The sequence below is a fragment of the Aspergillus homomorphus genome (genome assembly GCF_003184865.1).
Source record: "Aspergillus homomorphus CBS 101889 unplaced genomic scaffold BO97scaffold_4, whole genome shotgun sequence".
In the NCBI taxonomy this organism is placed as follows: domain Eukaryota; kingdom Fungi; phylum Ascomycota; class Eurotiomycetes; order Eurotiales; family Aspergillaceae; genus Aspergillus; species Aspergillus homomorphus.
In genome coordinates this window covers 466460-478281 of record NW_020291890.1, presented here as the reverse complement: position 1 = coordinate 478281, position 11822 = coordinate 466460, and the positions used below count along the sequence as shown (strand labels likewise).

General features: G+C 50.3%; 5 protein-coding genes across 5 annotated transcripts; 2 read left to right on the top strand and 3 right to left on the bottom strand.

Annotated features, from left to right (window-relative positions):
- Window positions 1–1706: 1706 nt before the first annotated feature.
- On the bottom strand, window positions 1707–3840 carry BO97DRAFT_176756 (Zn(II)2Cys6 transcription factor). Its single transcript, XM_025690345.1, has 5 exons — window positions 3708–3840; window positions 3399–3634; window positions 3055–3341; window positions 2878–2999; window positions 1707–2816 (listed from the first exon to the last, which is right to left on the bottom strand). Exons 1-5 carry the CDS (start codon window positions 3794–3796, stop codon window positions 2195–2197), a joined length of 1356 nt encoding a protein of 451 aa, XP_025555042.1. The 5' UTR covers window positions 3797–3840; the 3' UTR covers window positions 1707–2194.
- Window positions 3841–5643: 1803 nt separating this feature from the next.
- BO97DRAFT_331319 (2EXR domain-containing protein) lies at window positions 5644–6108 on the top strand (the record flags this gene model as incomplete). The annotated part of the gene is made up of 1 exon (XM_025691347.1): window positions 5644–6108. A coding segment is annotated over one exon (465 nt), but the record flags the coding sequence as incomplete, so codon positions are not given.
- Window positions 6109–6733: 625 nt separating this feature from the next.
- BO97DRAFT_440498 (Con-6 family protein) lies at window positions 6734–7154 on the bottom strand (the record flags this gene model as incomplete). Its single annotated transcript, XM_025698081.1, has 3 exons — window positions 7077–7154; window positions 6870–7022; window positions 6734–6818 (listed from the first exon to the last, which is right to left on the bottom strand). Exons 1-3 carry the CDS (start codon window positions 7121–7123, stop codon window positions 6734–6736), a joined length of 285 nt encoding a protein of 94 aa, XP_025555040.1. The 5' UTR covers window positions 7124–7154.
- A 1250-nt stretch (window positions 7155–8404) lies between these two features.
- Window positions 8405–8942, top strand: BO97DRAFT_176658 (chitin binding peritrophin-A domain-containing protein). Its single transcript, XM_025690344.1, has 2 exons — window positions 8405–8526; window positions 8577–8942. Exon 2 carries the CDS (start codon window positions 8595–8597, stop codon window positions 8847–8849), a length of 255 nt encoding a protein of 84 aa, XP_025555039.1. The 5' UTR covers window positions 8405–8526; window positions 8577–8594; the 3' UTR covers window positions 8850–8942.
- A 132-nt stretch (window positions 8943–9074) lies between these two features.
- Window positions 9075–10609, bottom strand: BO97DRAFT_337804 (amid-like NADH oxidoreductase; the record flags this gene model as incomplete). Its single annotated transcript, XM_025691506.1, has 7 exons — window positions 9075–9156; window positions 9215–9288; window positions 9342–9759; window positions 9816–10285; window positions 10341–10388; window positions 10455–10499; window positions 10553–10609. The coding sequence occupies 7 exons, from the start codon at window positions 10607–10609 to the stop codon at window positions 9075–9077; spliced, it is 1194 nt and encodes a 397-aa protein (XP_025555038.1).
- Between the last annotated feature and the right edge of the window lie 1213 nt (window positions 10610–11822).

Here is an 11822-nt window from a genome sequence, read left to right as displayed (position 1 = left end):
AAATATAAAATAGTTATAAAAACTTCTTAATTTTAGAATTATTTAGAAATAAATTTAAATCTATACTAAACTTATAGTATATAAACTCTAATCAAGATATAAAAAAGTTAAAATAGTTTTAAATTATTATACTATATCTTTACTAGTATAAAGGATAATTATTAGTTATAATTAATATATAACTAACTATAACTATGCGTAACCTGCTTACAACCTCAGGCTACTAACACCCTCGGCCTGCTATGTATCATATTCGTGTCTGTCAGGAGTATCGATACCATCGAAATTGATATATCTTTATTATACAGGAACTTGGTACTGGTTGCACCATTACTGTCTTAGATAAGGACTGGAGTATCTGCGGAAGCTGTATTTGTGAGGGCGAGTCAGTTTATTTTAAAATTCATTCACACAGATGTTGTCATCGTGCCAAAGGATATTAATATTTTTGATGATGCTTGTGCCTATTTCGATTCATACGCTAGCATCTAGTCCTAAATAAAATGCAATGTCTCCGTAGCTCTACCACCTATCCATGATTGATGCTTTGCCTTCTTAACTCGATATGGATACTAGCCAAAACCACTAAAAATTCTACGTCAAGCTCAAACTCGTTCAGGACTATGATGGCGACACCACTAATACAATTCTCCGAGAATAGACTTGCTCTGGTTTCAAATTAAAATATGGGTGATTGATGGCAATGTGAAAAACGCCATAATTTAGAGTTTTCCTATGATGGAACGTGTGGTATGTTTTTTGAACGTTCTGATTTGTTGTCACAGCTGAAGGTGACTCTGTATAACATACATTTGTAATGAACGTACTATGAAAAATGAGGACATCTAGGCACCGGATTTCTTAGCGCGTCCTTGCGCTTGGACCAGTAATGCCTTATATGAAGTTAATAGACCTAGCCAACATTGGTGCGCTTTCAAGAACATAATCAATTTATAGGCAATGTGATCATGGCTACTGTACCATTAGAACATTGTCGAACTCGGCAATCAGCCGTCTTCAAAGATTGCCAACGTTTCGATTCAACCAGAACATATCGCTACGCTATCCACACAGAATACAGCCCATGTAATATGAGTGGTGCAATTTCAGTACGAGAGCACTAGGTCAGCGCATCATCGCATTAATATACTGTATATATAAAGTAATGGTGCTTCTAATTCGGTTTGAACATGCTCATCATTCGAGTTGCCCAGACTGAGATTTTGATCAATTGGATGCCTAGAAGGCTTCCATGGGCAAACCGCCACGAACAGATAATGTGTGCTTACGTTGTCGGCTATTAAAAACAAGCATTAGGGAGTTGAAAGAAATGGGGGTCTGAGGGTTCTTCCCCAGATTGAGCATGTCTAGCCTCCCTGCAGCTGAGCCGCGTCGTAGATGACGTGATATATTGTTCGCTGCAGTAAGACTGCAGCTACGAGAATCTCGTATCCGCAATAGGTATATGGTGTTTGGCGATTTCTGGGCTTACAACTGTCGATGTCAACATAATGCACTACACAAGGCTACCTTATCAATATGCTGATTAGATTAGTGTAGTGTCTATGAACTCATATCCACATTTTGTGGATAAGATAGTCCGTGACGGACAAGAAATCCGTGCTTAGGACTTCCCTCAGAGATCATGACTCCCGAATTCATCGGACGGAAAGAAAGTCTTGCCAAGGAGCTAGTATCAGCCTTGCACCAGCACTGCCACACATCGCGAGCATATCAGCCTGTCAGAAGCAGCGGCTGCATGGGGCGTGCATTCTTTACCTCTGCTATTTAGCCGGTTTAGGGTTGGGCCGGGGACTATCTCCTGGACCCCGCAGAGACTATTCCAGTTCTGACGAACGGTTGAAGACCTTGGGGCCCCTCGGGCGCCTTGAGACCTCGAGCTCGATAAAGCGGCAGAGGAAACGCAGGTGCGTTTCTTTCTCGGGACTAGACCGTTCCTTCAGCCCTCCAAGCGAGGAGAGACACCTCGCTAAACCTCAGCCCCAGATTTCACCGCATCCAACCGTCCACTTGACCTGCTTCTCAAGGTGGGGCCACAGATATGGACGGGTCGGCAGGGCCTAAGGCGGCTCACAGCGTGCTGCGAAAATACCAGTGCCGTTGGGCAGAAGGATTGGGTGGTCTGGTGGGGTGCCGGTCAGATGAAGAAAGAACTAGAGTAGAGCAGACCTAATTATAACGCTTTCGCATTAAGCTGAATGGCTTCCCATCGTAAAGAGCGAAGCCAGGTGAAGTGTAAAGACAGGTCTTCGAGGAATGACAAGTCCCCAACGACATCAAGCAGCCCTACGGCAGCTGCAGTCCTGAAGTAGAACCACGCCCGCGCTTGAGGGTCGCTGGAAGCGGCCGCTCCAGTAATGCATGCCCAAGTGAGCGAAGAGGGGAAGCTTCGTAGCCATATCTCATCCTCGGTCAAGGCTAGCGCGTCTCGTAGTTCCTGAGCCATTGCGTCCAACTTTTCCGCAAGGTTGCTAGCGCTTGGCCCACCAAGAACTATCATCTGGAAGATTCTGAAGGCCAGATAGCAGCACTGGTAGATGGGATTGTTGGTCGTAGAAGATGGCATTGTACTGCCCTGTAGGGTGTCATGATGCCAGGCCGCTGTTGGTGATTGAGCCATGAATTGAAGCTTGAGTTGTTGAACGTAATAGAATAAAGACATGATCGAGCATGTAGAGTCGTCTGACACAGGCGTGCTAAGGATTCGTTCCTCGAGCCCCAATGGTGGCAAATGTTGAAGGTAGGATGAAGACCCCCAGCCCAGGTCAAAGATGATGTTCGAGATTATTCCATTCCTGTGGTCCACTCAGTCACAATGCTCGCGGAGAACAGCATTTTATTTCAAGAACGACGTACACGTAGACGAGAGATGCGACTAGTCCATCCAAGCCCAGCTTGTCTAGACCACCTTTGAGAAGGACGATCTTCTCCAGACCAGCTCGATGCACATCGGCGGAAACTCGATCCCCGTGAAGGTTCTAAGTCATTGTCAATCAAGCCATCTTCTCAAAGAGAAGGTACAGGTGTATGTACAGCAAATAGTGCGAGTGGAGTAATGGACGCGATTGTACGGTCGTCGAGTGCGGTGCTTGGGTCTGAAAGACGCTTCTTGACCATCTGGATGAGTTCGTTATAATGGTATAGGGTGATCGTGCTTTGCTTCTGTCCTCGGCAGAGGTCGAAGTTCGAAGAGCCAACGAAGAGGGTCGCATGGAACAAACAGGGATCGCTCATTGCGCTTCTCAGCCAGACAGTTTGCAGTTTGTAAGCGCTGCAGTTGGCGTTCATCGGGACCTGCGAGACATTGTGGCAATCGAGAACTAAGACGCCATTGTCCATTAGCGTGAGTCAGGATGTGTTTGGGGAGACGCTTGTACAGTGCTTGATCAGGCGTGGCATGTACCAGCGAGGCGCAATAGGATATGATTCTGGGATAGCTGGTGACTGTACGGCCCATGCGAGATAAAGTTGATCTGAAACGGCTTCCCACGAATCAGGACTGATGCTTTTGAGGCTCCTCTCGCGGTGGCCGTCGTTAACAAGGGCCCTCGGCTTCTGATTCTGAGCAGTCTCGGTCACACGATAAATGGCATAGCAGCACGGTCGGGCGGTTCTGGGAAGAATCGGTTAGGACTTGCGCCTGAGACCGTCCCGTCACGACGAGGGGAAGTATAGGCGAGACTGACTTCTGACACAGAGAACAAGATGGATAGGCTCTGTCACATTTTCGCTTTCGCTGGCGACAGGGCTCACAAGCAATGAGCATGACCTTCATTTTTGGTGAGGCTGAGATGCGAAGTAAAGCGAGACGAAGCCAGACGAAGCGTGTTGATGGAGTCGTTGGCGGTAAGAAGATAGAAGATAAGCGTGACTGACCCTGAGCGCAGTCTAGCCGTTTTGAGGCAATCCTCGCTGTCACAGGGTTCCTCAGGCAGCCATCAATACTTCAATCTCACTTTCTGCTTTGAATTGATTCTATCCCGTGTCGGCCCTCTCAGTAAAGTCATTGTTCGCGGGTCTGCTATTTTGAGTTGTTTAAATGAGCAAGGTCTCAAGTCAATGCTCTGTTTTAAGGGCCATCGTTCTTGTCGCGCAAGCAAGAGGCATCTTTCCTGTCCCAACTGCGTGAGTGGATGAAGAGAGCGTGCGTCTCGATGAGGGCTTACCTTCTTGAGATACCCTTCATATCTGATCCAATGGTGAAGTCGTTTCAAGTGCAACTCACCTTACAACCCATCTGGCATACCCATAATAACTGCAGAGCAGATATACCGGTCGCGTAGGGCAAAAATCAGAATCGATGTCTCTTGAAGATACAGGAACATCTCCGCGCTGCAGGCTCGACGATTGTCTACCTGAAGCCCATGAGCCTGGCAAATAGCGAGCTGGCTCGCTCCAGAAGTATCTTCAAGCTGTAAGACGAGGGGCGCAGCACAGCTATCCCTATCATCTTCCGTGACGTTGAAGCCAACTTTCCGGTGTCTCTTTCTTTACAGGCGGAAGATCGGTGCCTAGAGAAAGATTTGATGAGCAAATTTGAGTCAATTCGATCCTTCCGACTTATAATATATGTGCATGACCTGGCCGTGGATCAGTTCGTCTCTATCATTAGCGGAAACTAGGCTGATCACATTTCGCAACACCCCAGAAGATGTAGCAACCTATCAACAGCCAATACAAATATTCGGTAGGACCAGAACTGAATTATAGTCATCTAAGCACTGGGAGTTTTGGCTTGTTACCAATGCTTCTTGTTCTTTCGGATTAGCGGATGATTAGCGGGCGGACTAGCCCGCCCGCACGGAGCATGCAAAGGTTACACTATAAATCATATCTGAACCCTTCTTGCCTTTGCAAGTGCCGCCAGCACCAAGAGTTATTCATACAATGAATGTTGAGTATGCACCCCATGATAAAGAGGAAGGCAGATCTCCTTGTTTCATACTCTAATCCGTGCTTTGTATGGCCTAGTGGAATCCATAAAAAGCAGCAACATGAGCATGAACTTGCCTTTCGATCGAGATCAGCACACAAAAAGAGAAATGAGTCCAAACAATAGAACAATGTGGTTGTATATCAGTCATTCTTTGTCGATCCTCGACTTGCTATCATTAAGCACTTGTGGTGGTTTGGTGGCCGGCGAGGACTCACTATGGAAATTTGCCAGCAATTCTTTTGCGGACATGGAGCAAGGATACTGTGAGTGAATGAAAGGTGTCTCTATCTGATTGGCATCACATGGCGCTCTCTCTATATTTATCCCTCTTCTCCAACTCTCAAGCCATCTCATCGTCTTCGTTTCTATGTCCAGCTCTTTCTGTTGTACCATTTTCTCAAAGTTACTGCTTGCAAGCACCGCAAAGCCAATCGCCAGACCTTGGACCTGAGTTTCCAGGTCAGAATCAAGCAAGGCAGAGATAGGGGAGGACGCACCTGGGACGCTGGGAAAAGATGATATCCCAACTATGGAGGAAACTATCTACAGTGGCGACACAGGCGGCGAGTGAGTCAATCAATCCGGGAACGCCCGTGCCCGGAAAAGAAGAGGTCGAGCCTGAACAAGAAGAGATCGAACCTGAAGAAGAGGTTGAGCCCGAACAAGAAGAGGTCGAGCTCTGCCCCTTCAGCCGCCTTCCCGGTGAGCTTCGCAATATGATCTGGGAGTTGGCCCTCCTGGATCTCGTTGACGAGAAACCTCAACTCTGCTTCTATCGCGCCGGATGCTGGGTCACGGAGCTCTCCCCTGAAGGCCATTTTAGCCTCACATTCGATCATAAGCGTCTACACCCGATTGCCGTGTCGGTCCCGCTGTTCTTCGTCAACCGCGAGGCGCGCAGCTATGCTCGCGCCTGGATCCAGGAGCGAGGACTGCAGATCCGGTTCGACAAGGAGACGCAATGCCTGGGGATCTATCGTCCTGTAAATCCCGACCGAGATACCCTCTACGTGCCGGAAGCTAGATTCGAGTGTTTCCAAGATGAGCCCGCTGCGTTGAAACATGGGTTTCGCGCGGCCGGCGTTCGTATTTCAGGATGGCCACGCTCATTCATGCGCCTGGCGTTTCCGGCCGCTTTGTTTTCGAACGATGGGGAACCGTATATGTTACACAAATCCTACTGGCGCTACTATCCTTCACCGGAGATCACGCTGATTGTGAATGACCCGCCTGGGACGTTCCTCACTGCTAACTGCCAGGCGCGCGTGGGACAACCGTGGGCCTTGGAGAGCGTGCCCGGGTTGTCGAAACCACTGGTCCAGTGGCCTCAGCTACGTGAGGACATGGAGCGATTCCGTCGGCCGCCTGGAAATCCGGCTCAGGGTGGGCATCATCTCATGATGGTGCTATCGAATTATGATCGCGATGGCGACGGGGCCGCTCGTGATGTAAGGAGCCCTTGGTTACAAATCCGAGCTGCCACTGCTGTGAGAGTCGGCTAACATGGCCGCTATATAATGAATGTTCGCGTGATGCGCAGACGTGCAAAGAGCCTACTCAAATGGTATTCACTCATTGATCTACGCCTTGCTCTACGCCCGCACTTTCTCACCGATTGATTATCATTTGCATTGCAGTATCAAGACTCCTCTACAAGGTGCCCTACAATCGAACTAGAAACTCTCGACGAAGGTATAAATATATCCCATTATGGAAACATTTCAATATTGATCATACATAATACATTAATCATGCCGGCGTGTAAAATAGGCCGTCTTACTCATCCGGGCCACCAAGCTGGTTCAACTTCTGTGCGGCGCTCTCCTTACCCTGCTGCGATACACCAGGGTTGTTCTGGGCACTGGTGCCAAGTTAGCATATGCACCTACCCCCAATAAAAAACGGAACTGACGCTTTCAGGCCACCAGCAACGCGGTTGGGGTCCTTCTGGTTGTCACCACGGAGGTTGTGCAACTCCTCCGAAGGCTGAGAGCCACCGAGCTGGTCGAGCATGGACTGGGCGTTTTGCTTGGCCTCCTCGGAGACGTTGGGGTTGTTGATGGTGCTGCGCAAGTTTCCCGTCAGACATATTCTTGCCAACATGGAAGGTATAACTCACGCCTTGTAGCCACGCATGGCGTTGACTCTGTCTTCAGCGGAGGACATTGTGATAGACTTTGTGTGAATTGTTGTGTAGAAAAGATACTTGATATAGAATGTGTGGTAGCGAGCTGGTTTGCACAGATGTTTCGATGAATTCATGGTATACTTATACCTTAAGTCGTAGTTGATGTCAGAGCACGTCACCAGCCGTCACCACCCCCGCGTCGTCATTCTTTCATCGTCAACCACTGAAGTCTAAGTCAATTTGACTTCATTGCGGAGACATGACGGTGGGGTTAGGTAATCTGGCCAGGGCTGATCGTGGGTGACCCCTGGGGCATGGATCGATTCGCCCATCGCGCGATGGAAGCGATTGAAACGTCCATGGGGTTGACGAGTGGGATTCTAGAACTTCTGATCGACAGGCGATGTTTGTCTAAAAAACGTACATGTATGTGGTAGGTAGTAGAGGCAATCGATTTACGAGTACTTCCCGGATCGCTCTAGTTGTGACACTGAAGAATTCGGCGTGTCATGACGATCTATCACTCCACTTGCTGGCACAATACAAAGCTGGGCAGTTGAAGCAGGTTGATATTATGGATGAGCGATGGTTTAATGGATAGTCGATTGGGCTTTTATGGTTACTGGTGTGCGACTCTTACAATCATCGTTCTGTTGGTGATCGGTAAGATTGCAACTACCACCCAAGACCCGCCGTGCTGCATCCAATTCCTCAAATTTGCTGCTTGATGAGCTGGATCCATCTCGGTTGACACAATTTAATCGACTCGTCTAAAGATCCCATGCATGCATTTGAGACCCTGACAATAGATCGACGTCATGTCGATTTTCTCCGCCTTCTCCTTCCATCGACCTCATAAGTCCGGCATAATCCCACCGCCCACTCCACTCCCGCATTCCTGTGACGCCAAGCCTCTTGGGATCATTCATATCACTACTACCAATACATGGCTCTTCTTTTCTTTTCTCCAGGTTCAATGTTCTATAGATGTCTAACGCATTCAATGTTTATTTACTGTAACTCAAATGACCGCTCTGACGCGCTTGCTTGAGAGACAAGAACCATCTTTGCAATGCCTCCTGTTCTAGCAGGGTGATGCCCCCTTGCAACCTCGGAAATACCATTCTAGGTCCCTGATCGATAGACGCGTTTACCCCTTGGGGCCCTGCAGCCGCCATTCCTCGCTACCCCCAGGGTCCACAGCACGCGTTACTTGGCCCAGAAATTGGTCTGGCTAGATGTGTGTAGTAGAGTCGCTTTACGCTGCTTGTCCAGCCACCAGCGGCATAATATCAAATTCCTGAGCCAGGGGGACCCCTCTCCTCCATACCAGAGCACATCTACCGGTACATAAACACCAGCAACCCCAGGACCGCAGTGACCAGGTACGTTACCTGGCGTGAAACTTTCTTTCCCTGTTCTCAGATCCTTGGCCCAAAATGTGAGTATCATCGCTACCCACACCCGAACGTCTACTAACACCTGTAATAGACTGACAATCCGCTAAACATGCGCTTCCTATACCAAACGCTCGTCGTCCTCCTCAGCGCCCTCCTCCTGGACACCGCCGCGGCGGCCGATTGCCGCCATGGCGCGACGCGACCGGACCGATTCGATTGTCACGCCTACCACCGGTGCCACGCGGGGGAATTCGTTCGGCAGCATTGCGGGGCCGGGCAGGCGTACAGTGCCTTCACTAGCGTCTGTGAGCCGGAGTGGCGGTCGCCTGCTTGTCGGCAGGGAGTGCCGGAGGTGATTAACTGATTGTCGCTCTCTTTGATACGTGTTTTAGTTTGTTGGGTGAGTTTGGTGTTGCTGATTTTCTGGCTGTGTCTTGGAGCGGATCTGTGCACGGTTCGAGTGGCCTGCGGGTGTGTCGGGTTGTTAGATTACGGTGGACGCGTCGTCTTTCCATATGAATATTCGTGCAAACGGGATTGAGATTGGTATCATAAATCTATACTGCAACTCTGGTTACTGTGCAAATGTCTACAAGTGGTACTGAGATGGTGCGCTCTCCTGGAATCCCAGGCGATTCCACCACCGATCCACTCCCATGTCTTCCTGCGAACTGCGACAACGTTAGCTTTTGTATCGGCCACAGAGACCAGAGACCAAAATAAACTTACTCCCATGACTCCTTGACCTCCGGCTCTGTCTTCCCTTCCGCAGGGTTAGGATTGCGGAACACGATGTTATATTTCTGACGCGCCCCTATTAGCATTGATCCGAGAGAAAATCAACGGCAAAGCTTACCAGTCCAAGTGTGATATGGATTGCCATCGGGAACGGCGGAAACACCTCCTCGGGCTTCTTCCCCTCGATCATCGCCTGGATGTTGTGGGCCACCGCAGCGGCCTGGCCACCACCGGGGCGTGCGGCCTTGCGCAACCCCGTGTCGGCGATATCGCCCACGGCGAATAGATGCGGGTACTGGGGGTCCTGGAACTGCATCGTCGGGCGAATGCGGATGAAGCCGTTGTCGGGGTTGATGAGGGAGTCTGGGGACGAGGCTGGGAGAGAGCGAAGCAGGTCGTTGTTGGGTTTCTGGCCGGTGGCTAGGATGACAAAATCGGTGGTGAGTTCGGTGCCGTTGTTGAGTTGCACGGTGAAGGGCGTGCCGTTGTTGGGGAAGCCTGAGGCTGGGACCACAATGCGGGCGCCGGTTATGGTTCTGAGGGAGGGTTAGTGGGGTTGGGACAAGATGGAAGCTGGGGGAGCCAGTCATACTTGATTCCCAGCTCGTCGAAGCGCTTCTTCACAATCTCGTGAAGGCCCCGGTGGAATTGAGGCATGAGCTGGTCGCGCGACTGCACCACCGTGATCTCCTTCTCTGGGTATAACTCCTTCATGTCTGTGGCCATCTGTACGCCCACGGCGCCACCACCAACAATCACGACGGACTTGGCTCTCTTCACGTCTGATTGGTGATTTTGCAGATACTGTACGGATGATACCTTGTCTTCGTCGCGCATGGCGGCAGGTTCGGCGAGACGGGTGCCTGTTGCGACGACGAGGTACTCGTAGGGAATCTGGCTCTGGCCCTGCCAGGCCCGGTCGAGGTTGATATGCTGTGGTTGGACGGAGAGAACGCGAGCCTGCACGACGGCGTGTTGGGTCGAATTGGGTGAAGAGGAAAAGAGGCGGGTGTAGGGAATGAACGCTTTATGTTCGTGGCCGGGAAGAACGGCGAATCGGGGCTGGTGCGCGTCAGATTCTGTGGTGACGGTAGTGCATGAAAGACTATTGACATACGAAGGCGAAAAGATGGTGAAAGTGGCTGTGGGGTTCGATCAACAACACCTGCGGCAAGATTAGTACTGGAGTATGGATATGACAGTTCCGCTCCAGGTTGGGGCTTGCACTTACTCTGTGCGTGCTGGGGATCACCCGCGCCAGCTCCTCCGCAGCTCCCTACTACTGTCAGTATTCATTCTGTAGCTTGTGGAGATGCTGAGGCACAATACCCTTCCGACGTACGATCCGCCAACCACAATGACATTCTTTAGCGTTGAGGCAGCCATTGTGTCAAACTGTGTGTTCCGACTGTCCAATGATCGGGGTGCAGCAGTCGATAACAGGAACCAGATAATCAGCGTTGAGAGTAGTGTCACAATCCAAGAGTCTCGCAATTGTTCGTTCAGAAAAGGCATGAGCAATCAACTGGAATTGCGCTGTGGTGGTGTCTGAATATATAGGCGGCAGAAGACTGAGCCGGGTGGCCACGCGGGGGGGTGTTCTTGAGAATCCCTTATCTGATCGCTCGGTCTCGGTCTATTGGTCGCCTGCCTATCCTGGCTATCTCCGAGCCTGAATTGACTGGATCTCCACTTCGGTTCATATCCGGTGCCGGTGGCAGCATCATCATCTGCGCAAAGTGCGCTGAGCCTCGGTGTTAGGACTTCCTGGAAGGTCGGACATATTGACCAGCAATATTCGGGAGACGCATGGCTTATGCTAAGGGTTAGACTATATATCCATCAAGGATTGTCCCGTAGCCTGGCTCCTTACGAGATGCGCCCGTGAGAACGAAGGGTTATGGTCAGGAATGGAACCAAGAGCCTCGAAGCCTGAGGCAACGCCACCGGCCAAGACACGGCAGTTACACTCGGCTTTAGACTCCCGGACTTGTGACTTTACAGGTGAGAGTGGGGGAAACTGTGCCCTTCACCTGATTGCTTCGGCTCCGCCATCCAAACACGCAGATCCGAGTTTCCGGGTCGTATGTTTCTCTATCACAGAGATGACGAATGGTGCTTTGGGCTACTCGTACATGATTAACTGATGTGATGATCTGATAACGACACTCGCAACCATATACCTTAGTTCCACCCCACTTGCTCCCGACAGGCAGAGATCCAGCTGATTGATAAGCCTCGGCTTGGTGGGGTAATATAACTATTCCTTAAGGAAGCCCGATAATCCCCTGTAAGTAGGTTCTGGAGCCAGTCTGGGTCGATTTGCTGGACACGTCACGCGCGCGCGGATACTCGCTTCTTTGGCTTTGTGGCTAAGAATTGATTGCTCCGCGATAGGTCTAGCTCGGGGTCAAAAGTAAGCCAGATTCGCATCAAGGCTTGATGACGACAGGTGATGAAGTGTCCCTAGGTGTCTTTGAGCCGTTCTTTAAAGGATGCTCATGCACGTTGTTGGGCGACGAACTGCCAATTGAGGCTTGGGTAATACAACGGTCACGATTCGCTGCATCGTGGGCCGGGTTCATCCATACATGCTGGT